The following is an 18,108-nucleotide window of genomic DNA, read 5'->3' as shown; positions in this document are numbered from 1 at the left end:
GTGACATTTTACATTGTTAACCACCTCCACTCCGATGCTGATTACTAACTATAAAGCCATTCATCTACTGTGGCCCCTGGTTGAGGGCTTCCAACTCAGCCTGAGGCCCACCCTCCTTGTTTTGATCTCCCTAATCACCTGTCCCCGGTGAGAAGATGCTGCAGGGCGAGGAGGAGGCAACCAATCACCTGAGCGGTCTCTTTGAGGTTCTAGTTCAGGTAGGGTTCATTGTTTTCCAATGGGCATCAAAGTAAGTCTTTTTTATATTATTGCAGGGCTATTGTTCTCACCATACAAAGCTGGAAAGAAGCCCTCTTTGATTCAAAGACATAGAACATACCTCAGCAGGTTGGGCAGCGGAATGGAACCGGAGCCCGAGCCCAGCAAGCCCCTCTTGCCGCTCAGCAGCTTCTCCACCACGGCCACGTTCCCGGTGCGGGCGGCCTCCAGCAGCTCCTGCTCCTTCCCCATCCCGGACACGAGTGCTGCACGACGATGTCGGGCCAGCCACGACCGCAATCTTCCATCAATTCAAGCTCCGTGCACGCTCGTTTCACCGCGGGGGCATGCTGCCGGTGCTCCCGCTCGGATGCTGCAGAGAGCTTCCCCCGCCGCCGCCGCCACCACCTCCACCCCACACGCACACACCACCGTGTTCAGGTACTCCCCGTTCATCCAGGCTTGGAGCTCCGGTACCTCCTCCGGGGAACCCGCCGTGAAGACCTTTGGCTTACCCCGAGCGAGCCTCCACTCTGGTCCCGCTCCTATCCAGCTGATGACAAGCTGGAGGTGAAAGCGTGTACGCCCACCACGGGAAGAGGCTTCCCTGGCCGGTCTTCCTTCCACCGCTCTCGGCTGAACCTTCCGCACTGGCCGGTGCCCCTGAGTGCAGAGTCGTGTCAAGCTCACTTGACGAGCCTGCAACTTCCGGTTTCCGCTTTCAAAATAAAACGATACGCGGATGTGTTGTCACTAAACTTTTCTACAAAATGGAATAAAGTATACCAACTACGTATATGTTTAATTAAAACATGAAATACAACTGCCACGTCTCTATTTAACCTACGTCTAACTACTAAATCAAATAAAATTGCCACCTTTCAATCCAGTATCATTTTAACAAGCCAACGTCAACACAACAAATCTATGCTAGCTAATTAACGAAAAGATTAGCCCGAACAATACAGAATGATTTTAGCAGTATTTTAATGTTTTAAGTATACAAAAACTGCCTTCTTACCTTAATTTTTATCGATTATTTGGTCATCTTGTATCTCAGACTCACTTGAAGCGTTTTACAGACGGTGCTTCGCTGAAATTCACTTGTATAAATGAGTTAAATAACGCCAATGACATTTTCTTCAGTAAAGCATCTTCGTACGTATAAATTCGGATTTGTTTTATTTTAAAAGCACAATGGTTTACTTCCTGGCCCTCACGATGAAGCTGCCGAGCAGTCGAAGAAGAGGGCGGGGATGCAATACCTTTGTTCGAGTCTTCAAAATAAAATGCTGAGACTGTCAGCTCGTCAATGCAATGATGAGCACAAAAAGGATTTCTTTTCACAATGTTGTCATTTTAAACAAAAATAAAAATAATTCTAATTATATTTTTTAATTGCTAAACACAAAAAAACAAAACAATTCTGAATAAAACATTCCAAAGAAGTTCATTTCCTGTCAAAATAAACATCATCTGAGTGGATGGTTTTCTTATTTTCATATTTGATTATTTTTTTTTGCTTGTTTTAATCTGCAATTCAGCAGCGTTGACAGACAAAATAATCTCCCTTTGCACAGCTCAATCAAGATGGCGGACAACCACGCGGGCAGAAAGATGCACAAAGAGCAATGGAGCGAAGCTGAACGGGAGTACACGCTGTACATTTTTCCTAGAAAAATAGCTGGGAAGCGGCCCAACCCATAAAAACTCATCTGGGGAATGAAATGCTTGTTCTCACCGACGCGCACATTCAACACTGTGCAACAGTTCAGATCTGTGTACAAAAGAGCTCTCACATTCTAAGAGGACACACACACACACATATAAGAGCAAGATGTGCAAAATTGATCTTTCCCCGGTGACATTCCTCAGAAACATTCATTAAGATTTGATTCAACCGTTGTCCAAGTCCACATCACGACACGCACACACGTCATTTTGCTGTTAAAAAAAAAAAAAGGACTTTTCTTCATCCTCTGCATTGCTTCATGAAGGAATTATTAAGTTAGGAAATATCCACACGGTAAGCGGCTAGCTGGTGTTGACCTTGAGGCTGTTGATTTTGTGCAGCAGCGAGTCCCTCTCCATCTGAACCTCGGCCAGTGCCATTTTGGCCCGGGACAGCTCCACTTTCAGGCAATCGTTCTCTTCCATCAGCATCTGCGGGAGCGGTTGTCGTGGTATCACGTGCGCGTCTGAGAACGCCCGCAACGGCGCTAACTCACTTGTTCGTGGTTTGACGGGCCAGCGGGGGTCTGCGCGGCCTCCGCGAAGGCGACCTCGCTGACCGGGGTCAGGGCGCCATCCGTCGTCGACGACGACCTTTTGGCCTCGGGGTCCGCTGTGAGCGGGAGGAACCGGGCGAAGTCAGCTCGGGTTACGTTAGCCGAACGTGCGGGCGTCTCACCTCCGATGGAGAAGGCGCCGTCGTCACGTCGGCGGATGAGCAGGCTGTTCACCTGCAGCGTGATGGGCTCCGAGTCGGACGGGTTGTCCCGCCGGCTGTCGTCCTGCGGCAAAGAAAACAAAAGTAAGCTTTGTTTTCATTGAATTTCATCAAGAACATTTTGGCTCACCTTCAAGTTTATGTGCGTGTCCCGTACGCTGATCTCCATGGGCAGCACCTGCGGCGCCGTGTCGTCCTCCAGGAAGTGGGCCAGGTTGCGCAAGGTGGACATGAGCAGGCCGGCCCGGTAGCCGCTCAGGCGCAACTCCAGGAAGCCGTTGCGCTCGGCCAGCGGCGAGCGGGCGGCGGCGCAAGGCCCGCTCTCCAGCCGGGCCCGCACCTCCGGGCGGTGGGGGGCCCCCTTGGACGGCGTGGGCACTTTGGCCGGGCCTGCCAACATAAACGTTGATGGACGCATTACATCACCGGCAATATTATCTAGAATGGACGAATAGGTCTGAAGAAAAACAAAGGCAGGAAGGACGCCACAAAGCGACAAAAAGTGCTGCGAAAAAGGTAGGAGCGAGACTTTGACCCTCGTGCGAGAAGATGAGCAGCTGGCGACTCTCGGCAAAGAAAGAGGACTTCGGTTCGACACGTCGACTGTTGCAAATGTTTAGCGCATTTATGAAATTCAGGTTTGTGCGTACAAGACCGAGGGAGGGGAGTCATGGTGTGATGTCGAGGTTAATAACAGCAACAGCGGGTCCAAAAGAAGGAAGGGGAGGGGTGGGGTGGGGGGCGAGATAGCTGGAAGCAGCGAGAGGTTTTCTCTCGTCGGCAGGAATCGCGGGACTGAAACCGCAAAGTCTGCTGCTGCAGTGGCGAGATGGAAGGGGGGGGGTTAGTGAGTGATGTGCGAGAGGGAGGGTGAGTCAGTCAGTCGAGGAAGACTCGACATCTGCACTTGATTCCACTAGCACGCGCGTTGTGCATGGCTTAATGTCGCATATAATGGGAGCGCCCCGTCGATTACCGGCAAATTCTTCAAGGCGGGCGTCGCCGCGGCTACGGAACGAGAGGCGTGCGTGACTTCCGCGCGTGTGGCAGAACTTGTGCAAAGGCGACTGAAGGAGAAGTGTCACGGCGCGCACACACACATGAGCATGCACACCAGGTTGCAGGTGTTACCTTGGCTGCTCTGAGCCGGCATTGAACACACCATACCTGCGGGGTAAATATGACCAAGGCGTGTTAGCGTGTCTGTTAGTCCCGTGATTCCCAATCACCACCGAAGAGGCTTCTGAAGTTAACCGTCAAAGTGAGCCGATGAAAGGACGGCGTGGGCGGGGCTTACCCAGGCTGCGGCTGCTGAGGTACTGCCGCAAGCTGACGTTGCCCAACTGGACGGGCGTGACTTTGTCCACCTCCAGAGCCACGGCCGTGCTCTCGCCCACCGCCTCCATGGCCACGCACACCGAGTGCACCTTCAGCACCACCACCGACACCTGCGCAACACACACAGGTGTAGACTTCGCCCTCGGAGGCAAACAGACGTCAGAGTTCTTACAATGTCCTTGGAGGGTTCATCGATGCTTTGCGAGGCGGCGCTGACGGTGTCGGGGGACACGCCTCCTTCCTGCTCCGGGACTGGCGCGGGGGCGGCGACCTCGGCGCCGCTGTCGGCGGCGGCCTTGAATCCTGAGATGGACATGTCATCTGTGTACAGGAAAACAAGAAGAGCAGAGAATTGACCTCGAGTTGGTTTTTTTTGTGTTGTGCAACACTGCCGCCTGGTGGCTTGATGTGAACTTGCAACGGTGCGCGCACCTCTTTCCATCAGGCTGTTGGTGTCGCCGTCCTCCAGCAGGTAGCTGTCGATGGAGATGTTGTCCAGAGACTGCAGGGACGGACTCTTCTTCATGTTCTTGTAGGTCACCGAGAAAGTGGACTGCGAGCGGTCGCGCATCAGGCGTCCGCTGCAACACACAAACGGCGCCCTTGTCTGACACACGTCTACGTGGATGAACGTCAGCGTTCATGCGGGACTAGTCACAAGTACCCGACAGATACTGTACAGCGGCACGCCGAGAAAGGACGCATGCAAACGTGCAAATACGTGCGCAGGTTTGCACTTTTATGTATGAGTCCAAAAGACAAACACACACACACGTTCTAATAATTCATTCATGATAGTCACAGATCCATTTGGGCCTTACATGTTGGACATGGAATAAAGGGAGGAGGATCTGCTGGTAGATGAGGAGCTGAGGAGATCGGAAACGACAGACAAACTTCCTTTCCTTGGTAGAGAGAACACACACACACCTTGCGAGAGTCAAAAGCGAAGAGGCCAAAAAGGAAGTTGAGAAATGTTGCAGACCAGAGGAGGAAATGAGATATGACGACACAAGTGCGGTGAAGGAAGAGAGAACATCCATAGTGAAGCCCATCGCTGCTATTTATGGATGTAAGACAAGTCACACCGAGGACACGAAGCACCAGCCAAGGTTATTTTTTGCGGGCATTATGTACGACTGACTGAAGTGGTAGATGTTGAGTGTGCGTGGAAAGCTGCTAGCTAAGCGTAAAGTAGGAACTAGCAAATACCTGGACGTGGACTGGGTCATCTTGGCGGCCGCAGCTTTGTCCTCGCAAAGCGGCTCACCTGCCTGAAGCTTGCTTTCGTCCTCGCTGGCGAAAACCTCGGCCACCATCTCCTCGCCTTCACCGGAACTCCGGCTCCCGGCACTCTTGGCCGAGGAAGTCCTCTCCTCGTGTGGGGACTGGTGATTTGACGCCGAGACGGTGGTGGGGATCAGAGGGTCGGGCCCCCGAGATGTTTTAGCCTCGGGCACGTCGCCGCACAGCATTTCGTCCGCGGTGGAGGTCCCTTTCGCCTCCGCGTCGCCGGCCGGCTCCAAGGTTCCTCCGCTCGCCGAGGGGGACAGCTCCGACCCGAGAGGAGTTCCCGAGCCTTCGGTCTGGGCGACGGGCTTGAGGAGGAGGGAGACCTCGGCGCTCTTGAGCAGCAGGCCCAGGCAGGCGGTGAAGGGCCGGTGGTCGGCGGGACGTTGGGGTGGAGCCTTGCGCAGACACCCCATGTCTTCCAGGTCCTGCTGCAAAGTCTGCTGCAGGGCCTTGATGCTGCGCTGCAGACGCATCAGGAACACATACTGCTGGTGGCTCACCTGGGGAAAAATAGCCGAGAAGCTTTGGCACTCTGCTCTAAACTCCGTTTACACGTCCCGAAGAAATGAGAGCCAAGCGTACCTGAGCACTGAGATGCTTGTGAACCTGCACCAGCAGGTGGACATCCGCATCTTTGCCCGAAGACGCCAAAGGAGAAGAAGGCAAGCTGTCCAACGATTGCGGTTTATGGAGTCCGTTGGATGGACTGTGGGCCGGCGGGGGCGCGCCGTCGGCGCTGTAGAACTCCTTCAGCAGCCGCTTCCTCTGCATTCGCCCGGCGGAGTCGGCGGAGGCGCTGCGGGACATTCCCCGCAGTTTCTCCTGGTGCGCGAGGAGCTTGGCGGGTTGGCAGGCCCACACGGTGAGGGGGAAGGAGTCCACGAAGGGTTGCGGCCGCCCCTTGCCCTCATAGTCCACCCAGAACTGCGCAAAGTGCATCGCCCAGAAGTCAGCGGCGGCCGGCATTTTCAGGGCGTCGGCCGTCATACTGGGCACCACCAGGCCGCGGTAGATGTCGTGCAGGCGGGTGTCCTGCTCGTGGGCGTGGTAGCGGAAAACGGGATGAAGGAGCGGCAGGGAGGAGGACGAGCGGGGGAAGGAGACGTAGGAGGGCGAGAAGAATTCTTCGCCCTGGAAGGCCTGCAGCAGCGCCTCCAGGTGGGCGCGGGTGCAATTGGCCGGGTGGCGGGTGTTGGTGGCCACCATCTCCGACGTCTGCACGGAGACGGAGCGGGGAAGGTCGGGCGGGCACGAGGGGTCCCGATCGGCCGGGATCACCAGCTACGAGGACGTAAAGACCACTAGTGGACACTCAATCTTCCAGCTGGACAACTGAGCTCATTTACAATTTGTGGTTTTGCTTAGTTTTGAACTCCCCATACCTTCAGCATGAGGCCGTCCACCTTGACGTCCACGTGCTCGTCGGGCTTCTGCGAGTCATTGAGCTTGTAGATTTCCATGAACTGCTCCAGACTCTGCCGCAGGTCCAAAGCGAAGAGGTTGAGCCACACCAGGCTGCGAGCGTCCAAGACCAGTTGCAGGGCGTTCAGCTGGGCGTACAGGTTGGGACACGGGACTGTGTGTGGGGGGGGGAGCTCCGTTAAAAAAAAAAAAATCAAAAAAGCACCACAGCGCATGTGGACTTACTGGGGTAGTCTTTTCCATCCGGGAAGTAATACTCGGTGAACTCGACGTGGATGGCCGCCATCTCGGGAGGAAGGTACAAGGACTTCTTGTTGCAGGAGATCATGGTCTTGGGGCTGGAGCGTCGCTGGTCCGCCGTGGAAACCTGCCAACACCAAATATTTGATCAGCGGGAGCGAAGGATGACGATTGGGGCGACCAACCTGGTAGATGCTGAAGTCGGCCATCCTGAGGACCACCGAGCTGGACATGAGCTGCGTCTTGGGGCTCTGAGGTGGCGCGCTGATGGACGATGTGGACGACGTGTTGATCTTGCCTTGGGAGGAACCAGCGGGTGAGAATGAGGCGAGCGCCACGAGACGAGTGACCGAGGGGAGTCGGCTGGGCCTCACGCGAGGCGCGTCCCACCGCACCGCACCGCACCGGAGCGTGCGCACACACACAGCACAGCATGGTACCTGGCTCAAGGCACCAGCAGCACTGGGCTGGAGGCTGCATGTGCGGGCTCCATTCTACCAGGGCTCCCTCGGCCTCACTAAGCCCAATGGGCCAATACACATCGTCCCTAACGGACACTGGGGACACAAAACCCAGCGTGTGTGCACGCGCCGTAACAGTCGCGCCCGTCGGCCATCCGAGCACGCTTACCGGGTGAGCCGTGCGCGGGCGCCGCCCCCTGCTGGCCTCGCACCGCACTCTTCAGCATCTCCACGTTGGACTTGAACTCATCCAGGAGGCACCGCGCCCAATCCTCGCGCGTTTTGGTGGCCTCGCTGTAGTGCATCCAGTGCATGCAGCTGTCGCCTGGAACAGTCAGGTTATTACTAGCGGCAAAAAAAAAAAAAATCATATTGACTGAAATATGTCAGAAAAGGGCACACCTGCTTTGTGGAAGGGGTAGTAGTCCAGCGTGATGGAGCTGAAGGACAGCTGCATGGCCCCACCTGTCATCCTCTTTTTGATCACTGCCAAGAAAGACAAAAATGCCTTGTGTAAAAATCACGACGACAAAAGCGTCATATTTGCCGCCACCTTTGTCCGGGCCGTGGATGTCGTCGCAGATGTGTAGGTCCAGATGCTTGATCTGCAGGTGGTGCGACGTCTCGCACACGTCGTGGTCGCTGAACAGCTTTGCCATGGTGGCGCTCTGGTCGGCCGCCGCCAACGTCTGCGCCGGGCGCGCCTGCTGGGCCGAGGGCAGCCCGGACGACGCCTGCGAGTCGAGAATGAGGGGAAATTAATAGCTGTCGTTTTGGAGCAGGAGGGGTCGAACGGGCGGCGGTATTGACCTGGTCCTCGGTGGCCAAGCTCTTCCTCTGCTGCGCCGACTTCTCCATGGCCTCGCTGAGGGACTTGGCGTACTGCACCATGGCTTTGAGCTGCGAGTCGGTCAGCACCCACAGCAGGTCGTCCAGGATCAGAACCAGCTTGGAGGCCACAACATTGCAGTCCTTCATCTGGACCGGAACGGGGACACGTCAAAGACAGACGGGGGCGGCGGGCGCTTGCGTGTGGATATCTTACGCGTCGCTTGAGCGTGACTCGGATCTTGGACTGGTTGGTGATGAGGCGGATGGGCGCGCTCAGCATGTCGTGCTCGGCGCTCTGGATGGCGTCGGCCTCGATGCGGATCATCTGCCAGCTGATCTCCTTGAAGGACAGCAGCTGCAACGTATGAGACCGTGTCCAAATCTGGCAACGCACCATCACACCCAGCAGAGGGCGCCCTGCAGACAAACGCTTTGGTGCAGTTTTGCTTACCTCCCCCCGCTGAGGGTCCTGAATGCGTGTGGAGCGCAGGTCGCTGAGGCTCCAGCTGTTGTCGACGCTGTACACCTGCAGCTGGGAGAGCTCGAAGGAGGCGTTGAAGGCCTTGGCGCCGATGCGGATCACGATGGAGTTGATGGACAGCGACATGCCCTCCACCACCTTCTCGGCAAAGCCGTACTCGCTGCAAACGCCGCCGTGCAAACCCGTCAGCAAGAAATCGCTCCGGGCCACCTTTAATTATTTCTTTCAGGGCGGGAGTTCACCTCTGACCCGACGCAGTCGCGATAGGGGAGGGGCCGTTGGGGGGGCGGGGTTCATCGCAAGTGCTCATTTCCATTTCCACTTTATCAAGTGTCTGGAAGACCAAAAAAACGAGGTGACTTTCCCCCCCAAACGGTTCGATGAGCAGGTAGCAACTTACCAGGGAAATGGGGTGAGTCTTCAACTTGGTCCAGGGGATCTGTGGACGGGGTGACACAACGATCATGAGCGAATGCGGCGGCGGCGTGCCATCAAATGATCGGAAATGCGTGTCGGCGTACGCGGATGGCGGCCTTGTTGCAGCACACGCGGTTGATGGCCAGCCAGGTGGGAAGATCTAGCAAGCTCTGGAGCACCTCCTCGTCCAGCTCCAGGTTGGTGAGCTGACCTTCGCCCTTCAGCGTGCTTAGGTTGATCTTGTCGGGCGACAGGTTCTTGGCGAACCTGCCGGCACACGGGAAACATCACCATAGAATAAATTCACACAGAAAATGTTGGTGTTTGCACAAGGTCCATCAAGTTGTTTTTTTTTTTTTTTTGTGTGTCCACACTGCATGTTTGCTCTTTGATTTGAGCAAACAGACTAAAACACACAAAGTGGACGTCTGCAGTCTTCCAGTGAAATGCCGGGGGGGGGAAAAAAATGATTGTATTGCAAAGAATTTTCTAAAGAAAAAGTTACAGAGGGTGTGAGGCCCGAAAAGCAATGCAGGACATTTCTTTGCGGACCGACCACACCTCCTCCTATCACAAGCAGCGTCACATTCCTCTCCAATTCCGTAAATTATTTAGCAGAGGCTACCTGCACGCTGGCTACACACACACAAAAAGTAAAACGCACAATCATGTCACAAGTAGTCGAGACGCAACCACAACAAAATTTGAAGGATTTAAAATGATATTAAAAAAAATCTATTCTTGCCAGCATTGCCAGTGAAGGTCGAGGGATTTGTTTATGACCTGAAAGTGGCGTGAAGGTGAGCACGATGCAGAAAGCGACATCCTGCCAAATATTGCTCGCTCACGCACACGGACGACTTCAAGTGCACCCACAGTAAGCCAGCGTGATTCATGCCTTAACAATCAATAACAAGGCCAATAACAATAGAAGGTTTCACCTCAAAATGGATGCTAGAAAAAGGTATAACGCAAAATGGAGGACATGCCAAGACTACATCCATTGTTCAACAGTGAGTGAAGAACGGGAAGGTGCATATAAGCGTGAAGGGCGTTATTTGAGGAAATACTATTCCGCAACACAGGCCTCAGGAAAGTTTTCGCACCCATGTTGACACAAACAACACAACCAAAGACGATGCGAGCGTGACAACACCAGGGCGCTTCGACACGACCTCCTGCGACCGGTCGGACGCCAACAGGCCTGCTCTGGGGCAACAATGCCACTTCTGCTGCCACTTCCTCTACAAACGTTGAAATGAAGCAACTGTTTGCAGAAACAGATTATAAACCAGAAAGAGGCAGTAAGGTTGGCAGCAGGTGGATGGAGGAAAAACAATGGGTGACGTCACAGCAGCTCAACCATTGAAGACTCTTGAGGAAACCCTGGAAAGGAATAAATAATGCAGGCATCTTGGAGCTAGTTCAAATAAACACGGGAAGAAAATCGTGATTAAGTGCTAAAACCTGAGATTATTTGAATTCAAGCGAGGCCAATAAAGTAGTCAAACGAGATGACACGGCAAGTTTAATGACATGTCAACAAGATATGAGCACCTTGCTGTAATCGAATGACGCGTTGGAATACGTTCACGTTGCTTCCCATACCGATAAAAATGATTTTTAAAATTAAGTTTAAGGTGGTAGATCACGTTAAAGGTACGTCTAAGATTGTAATTTGAATAAATCAGACTCGGAAAGGCAACCGGTTCTACCTGTCATTTGGGCTGCCGAGGGATTAGCCCCGCTAGCTTGTTAGCTTAGCCCGGCTAGCTGCGTGAGCTCAGCGAGGGTCACCGGAGGCAAAAGGCCGACTGACAATCGCCGCACGGCGGCTGCAAAGGCCGACAAGCCGTCCTGAACCACAATGACAAAGTCTTGGTGTCGGGCGTTTCGGTAGGCTGACCGTCTAGCAGCTTCTGGATCACCCCCGAAACCGCCTGCCGATCGCCCCCCGTACCCGGTTGTGTGTGGCTCACTAACCTGGAGAGATGCTTCAAGATTTGCTTCTTGATGAGCCCCGCCATGGCGCCGCGAAGTCCGGGAGACTTGCCCCGGGTGGTTGCTTGCTTAGCAGGCTTCCCAACTCAGCTTGGACGCGACACGGACGAGTCAGAACGTGGCCGTCCTCATTTTTGGACCGTGCTCCCGCTTCATTTTTCCTGGCAGGAGGAGGAGGGGGTTCGGGGCATTAGGTGGTCGTTCTTGGAGACAAAGCATAGCACAGTGGTGGTACACCTCCTCAGCTCGGTAGAGCCTCCGAAAACAAAGGAGGTCCAGAAAGAAGCTCCCCCGAAGTGAGCACCTGGATGGCGGCGGGCGGTGTCTGCTGTCACCGGGGCAGGGCGTGCAGTCGTGATGCATTCATGCGACGCTCGGAAAAAGTGATGATGCCTTTGGGAGGCATCGTGTCTATTCTAAAACATTTCCATCTAAATGTCGCAATACAATAAAATTGTACCTGAAATGGCAAATCACTTGAAATTGCTGTCTTAAGTTAATGTTTGTGAATGTGTACAAATGTGTCACCGGCTGAAATTGATTATTTTCAAAATGAATATGCTGATTTTAAGAATCATTCAAAAACGAAGTCTTTTTTTCACAGGTTTATTTTTTCGCAAAATTCCTGTATTATCTCATTTGATTCAAGACGAAATGACGTTGTGGACACGCAGTACACGTAGACGTTACTTTGGCGCTCTCTAGCGGACAAGATTAGAATTGACAGAGTTTTGTTTACTGCGGGTTTCACTTGTTCATTGTACTTTTGCTTAACGTTAACGCTTTCTTTCTTTCTTTGTAGGGCATGTACAATAATCCTTTTGTGTCATTTCTTGCGTTTCGGGATTAAATTCAGATCTAAAAACTACTTTTTTCTCTGCACGACAAGTACCTACAACAATCAGAAGCAGGAAGAAATGTTGTAGATTTAATCCATTCTACCCATAGATTGTAAAACAAGGACTTTTTGTTCCTTAGAAACTTGTGAGGTGGCATTATGGGATGTGGCAGGAGGCCAGTTGCCACGTATGGTGGGAGGTGTTTTGCTTCTAAACCACGCCCCCAGATTATAATAATATCATTTTAAAGTTTAACATAACGCATAAATGCTTAACTACCAAAAATGTTGCTTGAGAAGTTAAATATTTGTTAATTCGTGGTCACTTTTTTGCACTTTTTGCATTAGTTTCGCCTGCAGGAGTCCAACATGGGACGTCCCAAAAGCCAACCTAAAGACACGACTCGCTCCCTGATACGCTATTGCAGCGCCGGTTTAGCAAAAAAAAAAAAAAAAGGAAAGCAAAAACTCCATCCATCCACGAACGCAAAAACGGGCAGCACAGCGACACACGTTCTTTTCACACAGTTCACCTCCAGCGATCATGACGGCCAAGAACCGACAGAAGAGCAACGCCGGCGAGAAAGCCGCTGCAGCTTCTGCAGCTGCACCGGTACATAAGGAAGAGAAGTCCCAGAAAAGTAACGGCGTGAGCGGCTCCTCAGCCGCCCACGGGTCGCCGCGCTCATCCGGGAAGAAGAGCGGCGGCAGCAGCGGGGGCAGCAGCAGGGGCAGCAGCAGCAGCGGCAGCGGCGGCAGGAGCTGCCTGAGCACCCTGTTCTCGATGCTCTTCTACGCGGTAATGATCGGAGGCGCCGGCCTGGCCGCCTTCCACTTGCAGAAGGTGGTGGAGGAGATTCGGCAGACGAGCGCAACGCACGCCCAAAGTGCGCAAATCAGCGCCGAGATCAGCGGCAAAATGGACGGCGTCGTTCAACAGGTTCGTTGAGATGTCATTAAGGAGGCACTGCACCCAACTTATTATTAATTCCACCATTGTGACCTTTCAAGTGACGGTGCAGTCCCTGTACTTTGTATACTTTTGGATCGAGGGGCGGGTCAGGGGTTGGCTTGAGGGGTTGGGTGAACCCCCATGGGGGTCACTGAATGCAAACTACACACATGGCAAGTCAATCAACTCTCTTGAGCCGTACTCAAAATCTTCTAAGGAATCTCCCCAGAATAACAAAAGCAGTTTGGTTTCATTCTGACTTTAAGATCACTTTTGTTTATGTACAACATGTCCTCCAAAGGTTCCGGGAACTTTGAGTACTTTTGAGTAGAATTGGGTCCATTTATGTACCAATCATCAAAATCTGACCTCCTCAGCAGTAGTTAGCACTATACTGTGACAGATTGATGAATCATCATCTGCATCTGAAAGGTTCCACCGTAAAATGCTCTCCTTAATATTTTTGAATTCTTCCAACTCTAGGTTGCCTCTCTGAAGACCACGGTGGACAGTCTGGAGTCGTCATTGGGCGCCACCCGCGCCGAACTGGAGGGTGCAATGACCCGGATGGCGAGGGGCGAGGAGGAGACCCGGCGAGTGGAGGAGGCCCTCCAGAAGCTCCAGAAAGACCTCCTCAAGGAGCTCTCCGAGGGCATCAGCGAGGTGAAGGAGGCCCGGGAGCGTGACTTCTCCTCCCTGGAGACGACGGTGGAGCAGCGTTTGGAGGAGGTGAGTCGCTCGGTGCGCGCCAGCGTGACCGAGTTCACCGACGCCCAGGGCGAGGCCCAGAACCAGCTGGCCGACCTCAAGGCCCGGCTGGGCGGCATCGAAGACCCCGCCATGGTCAAGCAGGAGCTGGCCGCCATCGTGAACGTGGTGGCCGAGATCAGGGCGACCAAGCAGGAGGCCGACGCTTCCGCCGATTCCATCCGGGAGCAGATCAACTCTGTGAGGGAGGAGCTCCGAACCCGTAGCCAGGAAGTGGCGTCGCTTTCCCTGGAGGTGGAGTCCTTCAGGTCGGTGGTGCAGGACACGGTGGGAAGTCTCAAGCTCTCCGTGTCTAACGCCGAGACGGAAGTCCAGACCCTCAAGGACCGAACCGGCGTCCTGGAGGTGGCCACCGAGGGAGTCCGCGACTTGGAGACCAAGCTAAACGAAGTGGCCGCTCAGGCGCAGAAGAGAGCGGACGACATGGAAGCCCGCCTCAAAGCCTCAGAGGAGAACGGCGAGTCCATTACCTCCAAGGTGGAGTCGCTCCTCTCCCAGTACGACGCCCAGGAGAGCGACCTGGCCGGCAAAGCCTTCTCCGGGAAGGAGGTGGAGGTCCTGAGCAAGAACCTGGAGGAGCTGCGGGCCAACGTGGCGGCCGTGGGGGAGGCGCAGGACTCGCTGGTAACCACGGACTCGCTCATGGCGCAGCGAGTGGAGGAGCTAGAGAGGCTGGCCGCCGAGGGGACCAGCGAGCACGCTGCCCAGCTGGAGGAGCAGCAAGAAGCCATCGCCGCCTTACAGACGGCCTTGGAGGAGGCCAGCCAGACGCTGGCGGCATTGTCCCAAGGTCCAGAAGCCCAGGCGGAAGAGTAGCATCGTCACAAATCACAAAACACTCTTTTCTTTGTTAGTAACTTGAAGTTGCACAGGTAGGACAAGAAATGAGGAGGGAGCTGGATGGACTGCTGAGCTGTGAATCAACACTCAATCTGCACTGTTAGGGTTTTTATTTTGTATTTTACAGCTTCCTGCCTTCCCCAAAGATTGTTTTGAAATCAAAAGCAATAAGCTCTTGTCAAGAATTTGTTGTTTACTCCTTTTTTATTTTCCAATAAAAAACACTCTTCTTGACCTCAATGTCACGTTTTCATGTATACTACACACGACAACCTTCTAGCTCCAGAAAGTTGAATTATGAATTAAATAAGAAAAAAAAAATCTAATTCTGATAAAACTTAGACCTGTTCAGTAGTGACACTTATGTCCTGCTCTTGGGCCGACGTGAGTCCGTCTAACGTGCGTCTGAGCTGGGCGATCTCCTCGTCCCTCTTGCCGAGCTCCTCGGCCAGGTTCCCCACGCGGAAGGTGAGGTCGGCCAGCCGGGGCTCCAAGCCCCCGAAGTCTCTCTTGACGGCGCCCACTTTGGGTTTGAGGTCCGCCGCGAAGCTCACCGTGCGGATGAGGCGAGCCCGGCCGCCCTCCAGCTCCCGCAGCTGCTCCGACACGCTGCGGTCGGCGGCGTCCAGCTCGGGGAGGCGTCGGCGCAGCTGCTCCAAGGCCTGCGCGTTGCGTTCGGACGCCGCGCGTAGGTTGGAGACTCGTTCGATGCTGCCGGCCAGCACGTCGCTGATGCGTCCCACCATGGAGCGCTCGGACCGCGATGCCTGCTCCTCCAGCTCCGACACCTGCGTCAGGAGGGAGTCCAGCTCCGAGCGCAGGCCGTCCATACGCCGAACGTCCGTCCTCACCGACGCCACCTATTGGCGTGGGTATTTCCATCAGGTGTCAAGAAGTAGAGGCTGATGAATCAAACGCACCTTGTTGGAAAAGTCCACTGTGATGGCGGAGGTGCGCGCTTCAATTTGGTCCACGGCGCCGCTGAGCGCGTCCACGCTGGACCGCAGCGCCGAACGCTCGTCGCTCAGCCCGGACGCCCACTCCTTCAGCTGGCCCACGTCTTGCTCCAGGCTCTCCAGCTGGGCCCGCGCAACCTTCCGGCGACCCCCTACGTCGTCCAGCATCAGGTGCACGCTCTCGCACTGCAAGACAGAACGAGATTCTGTTGAGAATTATTGAAATGTGATTTTAACGTTCTTGCTGATGTGTTTCCCCAACATGGCCACAAGAGAGCGCTATTATACCTGTAATCCAGTTATTTCCCAAACTACTGCATACAGACTAATTAAAGTTTTCACTGTACTGTATTTCGGTAAATTAAAAAAAATCCAATTTGTTTATTTGACAATTTATTGGTAAAATGTCAATCATGTGGGTCTACAAATGAGCAGCAGTCCAGCTCTGCTACCACACTAATGAGGATGCACGGGGGGATAATTTAACACAGAAAAATAGTTACACAAAGTAACAAAAAAACCGAAGCTTGACCTATTTTGACACTGAACTAAGAAAATAATTCCAGCAATGTGAAAGCAGAGGCCCTTCCTGTCCTCTCTGCAGTGTCATTATTGTGTGATGTCATCTTGAGGGGCTTCGGTTGGCTCCTCCCACTCTTCATCCGGCTCCTCTTCTTCCTCATTAGTCTGCCCCGCCCTGAGTACCATGGTGAGTTCGTGCACAGCCTCCCGCACCACCTCCAGCTCACTCTTCATCTTGAGGATGGTGCCGCGAGCTTGTAGGGCGTCAATTTCCTGGCGCATGGCGAGGATCCGGTTGAGCGTCTTCAGCATGTTGTCCTCGGCCGAAAACACCTGCAGCGTTAACTCCTCCATGCGCTTCTCGGCGCCGCTCAGGTCGGCCCCCAGTTTCACTATGGAGCGCAGCGCCTCCTCCACGTGGGGGAGATGCTCCTCGCACTCTTTAGCCCGCGGCAGGTGCTCCTGAAGTTGGGCGCTAAGCTCCGCCTCCTTGCGGGCCAGCCTCTTGATGTTCTCATCCATTTTGTGGATCTGCTGGGTGTTCCAGTCCAGCTGGGCCTGCGCACGCTTGGCGTCGTCCTCCTCGGCACGCTCCATGGCTCGGGCGTTCCTCCTGGTGCTGTCCTCCAGCTCCTCAAGCTTCTTGGCCAGCGACCGGGCCCTCCGCTCGGCCTCGTTCACCCGCTCGGCGGCGCTGGCGTGGGCTTCCCGGGACTCAGCCTTGAGGGAAGCCAGCTCGGAGGCGGCGGCGGCGAGCCGGTCCTGCCACGTCTCCGTCACGTTGAGGAAGCGGGCGTTGATGGCTTGCAGGTCGCCCGACGCCAAGCTGTCCTCCGCCTGCAGCGTCGCCACGGCAACGCGCAGCTCAGAAACATCCCGTCGAAGCCCGCTCTCCGAGGATACGGTGGAGAGCGCCGCCTGGAGGTCTTCCTCGGAGGCGGCGAGCTGCAGCCGCAACACAAAACAGGAGGGCCGTTTCTCAGGGAGCGCTCAAGCCAGGAATCCACAGATTTGTTGGATGGGAGGGTACCAAAATGGCAGTCGCCTGAGGTAGGGTACCCGAGAGGGTGGAGCTTGACACACTGTCGTCTGTTGTTTGGTGGGTGGACAGTTTACGTGTAATATGAGGAAATGTGATTCCACAAACGTCACCATGGGTTAATTTGGAACCCTCATGAGATGCAAAAGCTCTCCTCTTACAGCTGGAGAGGTTCTGTGATTCATACCCCAATGCATTTATAACACTTTAGTTTATAAATGAGCTCTAAAGTGTTGACGTTGCACATTTTAGACGAAAACTTACTTTTTTGGAAACCATCTCGACTTGTTCCTCCATTTGAGACAAACTTGACGTCTTTCCATACAAACGTGCAAATTTGTCCTCCATTTGAGAGAACCTGGCATTCTGCTGCAGCACCATCCTACAAAAAAAAAAAAAACATTTATTAAGATGAGACAAAATATTATTTGAACTTAAAAATGCACGTGTGGTTTGAACTTACCAGCTGAGTGCAGCGCAGACTGCAAGCGAAAGTACGCACATGATGCATTTAAGATCCAAACTCGAGGATTTGGAAGGCGTGCTGACATGTTCACGCTTTGCTTTTGTGTCTTGGTCTTGTTTGTTTGCAGAATCGGGAGTGACTACTTCATTACTTTGCTTTTTCTTTCTTTGCTTCACCTCGCCATGCATTTTGACGTACTTTAAACTGGCCCGAATCAGCAGGAACGGGGAGGGAAATAAACTCACCAATTTTCTTGAAGATGAAACACTTAAGTCCCCAAAACGTTCACAATATACAGATAAAAGTAAAAATGGGATTAGAAACCACTCTTTGCACGTCGACTCCTCATTTCTTTTGACCCGGTTGTGCTTGAATAATGCTGCTTTCATGAACCTCGTAAATTTCAAAGCCCACACGAAAGTGGCGACTCGGGAAAAATAAAACTTCCAAAGTCGCTGCAAATAACTACACCGAAGCTACTGCTAACACCCCACCCGAATCAAAGCAGTGACTAAATGAGCTGTTTGCGAAGGAATTGTCACTTATATGCTCGAAGGTTTTGGAAAAGTCAATAT

General features: G+C 53.6%; 4 protein-coding genes across 16 annotated transcripts in view; 1 reads left to right on the top strand and 3 right to left on the bottom strand.

Moving 5' to 3' along the window:
- anks1b (ankyrin repeat and sterile alpha motif domain containing 1B) overlaps window positions 1–1,623 on the bottom strand; it is a 35,322-nt gene extending 33,699 nt beyond the window's left edge. For all 6 annotated transcript variants that reach the window (XM_037243218.1, XM_037243221.1, XM_037243219.1 and 3 more), the window contains exons 1-2: window positions 1,241–1,623; window positions 341–882 (exon numbers count right to left, since the gene is read on the bottom strand). In XM_037243218.1, the coding sequence (XP_037099113.1) occupies window positions 341–471 (131 nt within the window). In that variant the 5' untranslated portion in view covers window positions 472–882; window positions 1,241–1,623. The remainder of the gene's footprint in view (window positions 1–340; window positions 883–1,240) is intronic.
- Window positions 1–11,625, bottom strand: part of uhrf1bp1l (UHRF1 binding protein 1-like) — a 28,254-nt gene extending 16,629 nt beyond the window's left edge. Inside the window, exons 1-25 of one of the 7 annotated variants that reach the window (XM_037243216.1) lie at window positions 11,135–11,625; window positions 9,256–9,418; window positions 9,135–9,173; window positions 8,977–9,068; window positions 8,705–8,894; window positions 8,468–8,608; window positions 8,233–8,400; window positions 7,976–8,156; window positions 7,825–7,908; window positions 7,586–7,747; window positions 7,402–7,518; window positions 7,147–7,259; window positions 6,947–7,088; window positions 6,682–6,875; window positions 5,882–6,580; window positions 5,219–5,799; window positions 4,828–4,911; window positions 4,439–4,587; window positions 4,179–4,327; window positions 3,966–4,116; window positions 3,800–3,835; window positions 2,799–3,058; window positions 2,630–2,732; window positions 2,448–2,563; window positions 1,716–2,382 (exon numbers count right to left, since the gene is read on the bottom strand). In XM_037243216.1, the coding sequence (XP_037099111.1) occupies window positions 2,254–2,382; window positions 2,448–2,563; window positions 2,630–2,732; window positions 2,799–3,058; window positions 3,800–3,835; window positions 3,966–4,116; window positions 4,179–4,327; window positions 4,439–4,587; window positions 4,828–4,911; window positions 5,219–5,799; window positions 5,882–6,580; window positions 6,682–6,875; window positions 6,947–7,088; window positions 7,147–7,259; window positions 7,402–7,518; window positions 7,586–7,747; window positions 7,825–7,908; window positions 7,976–8,156; window positions 8,233–8,400; window positions 8,468–8,608; window positions 8,705–8,894; window positions 8,977–9,068; window positions 9,135–9,173; window positions 9,256–9,418; window positions 11,135–11,178 (4,287 nt within the window). In that variant the 5' untranslated portion in view covers window positions 11,179–11,625 and the 3' untranslated portion in view covers window positions 1,716–2,253. Of the gene's footprint in view, window positions 1–1,715; window positions 2,383–2,447; window positions 2,564–2,629; window positions 2,733–2,798; window positions 3,059–3,799; window positions 3,836–3,965; window positions 4,117–4,178; window positions 4,328–4,438; window positions 4,588–4,827; window positions 4,912–5,218; window positions 5,800–5,881; window positions 6,601–6,681; window positions 6,876–6,946; window positions 7,089–7,146; window positions 7,260–7,401; window positions 7,519–7,585; window positions 7,748–7,824; window positions 7,909–7,975; window positions 8,157–8,232; window positions 8,401–8,467; window positions 8,609–8,704; window positions 8,895–8,976; window positions 9,069–9,134; window positions 9,174–9,255; window positions 9,419–11,134 lie in introns of those variants that run through there. The other 6 variants (XM_037243211.1, XR_005096429.1, XM_037243210.1 and 3 more) reach the window with 6 other exon arrangements.
- Window positions 11,626–12,439: 814 nt separating this feature from the next.
- LOC119117214 (cytoskeleton-associated protein 4-like) lies at window positions 12,440–14,784 on the top strand. Its single transcript, XM_037243388.1, has 2 exons — window positions 12,440–12,930; window positions 13,426–14,784. The coding sequence occupies exons 1-2, from the start codon at window positions 12,535–12,537 to the stop codon at window positions 14,524–14,526; spliced, it is 1,497 nt and encodes a 498-aa protein (XP_037099283.1). The 5' UTR covers window positions 12,440–12,534; the 3' UTR covers window positions 14,527–14,784.
- LOC119117226 (IKBKB interacting protein) lies at window positions 14,668–17,931 on the bottom strand. Of its 2 annotated transcripts, XM_037243411.1 has the most exons (4): window positions 17,531–17,930; window positions 17,332–17,449; window positions 15,471–15,692; window positions 14,668–15,410 (listed from the first exon to the last, which is right to left on the bottom strand). In XM_037243411.1, exons 1-4 carry the CDS (start codon window positions 17,920–17,922, stop codon window positions 14,889–14,891), a joined length of 1,254 nt encoding a protein of 417 aa, XP_037099306.1. In that variant the 5' UTR covers window positions 17,923–17,930; the 3' UTR covers window positions 14,668–14,888. The 2 variants fall into 2 exon arrangements, with proteins under 2 accessions (XP_037099306.1, XP_037099305.1); XM_037243410.1 differs by lacking the exons at window positions 14,668–15,410; window positions 15,471–15,692 and adding an exon at window positions 15,717–16,973 and having other exon boundaries at window positions 17,531–17,931.
- Between the last annotated feature and the right edge of the window lie 177 nt (window positions 17,932–18,108).

This window comes from Syngnathus acus, chromosome 23 (assembly GCF_901709675.1).
Source record: "Syngnathus acus chromosome 23, fSynAcu1.2, whole genome shotgun sequence".
NCBI classification, from domain to species: Eukaryota; Metazoa; Chordata; class Actinopteri; order Syngnathiformes; family Syngnathidae; genus Syngnathus; species Syngnathus acus.
Note: the sequence above shows the minus strand (reverse complement) of the source record. Positions and strands in the feature narration are given on the sequence as shown.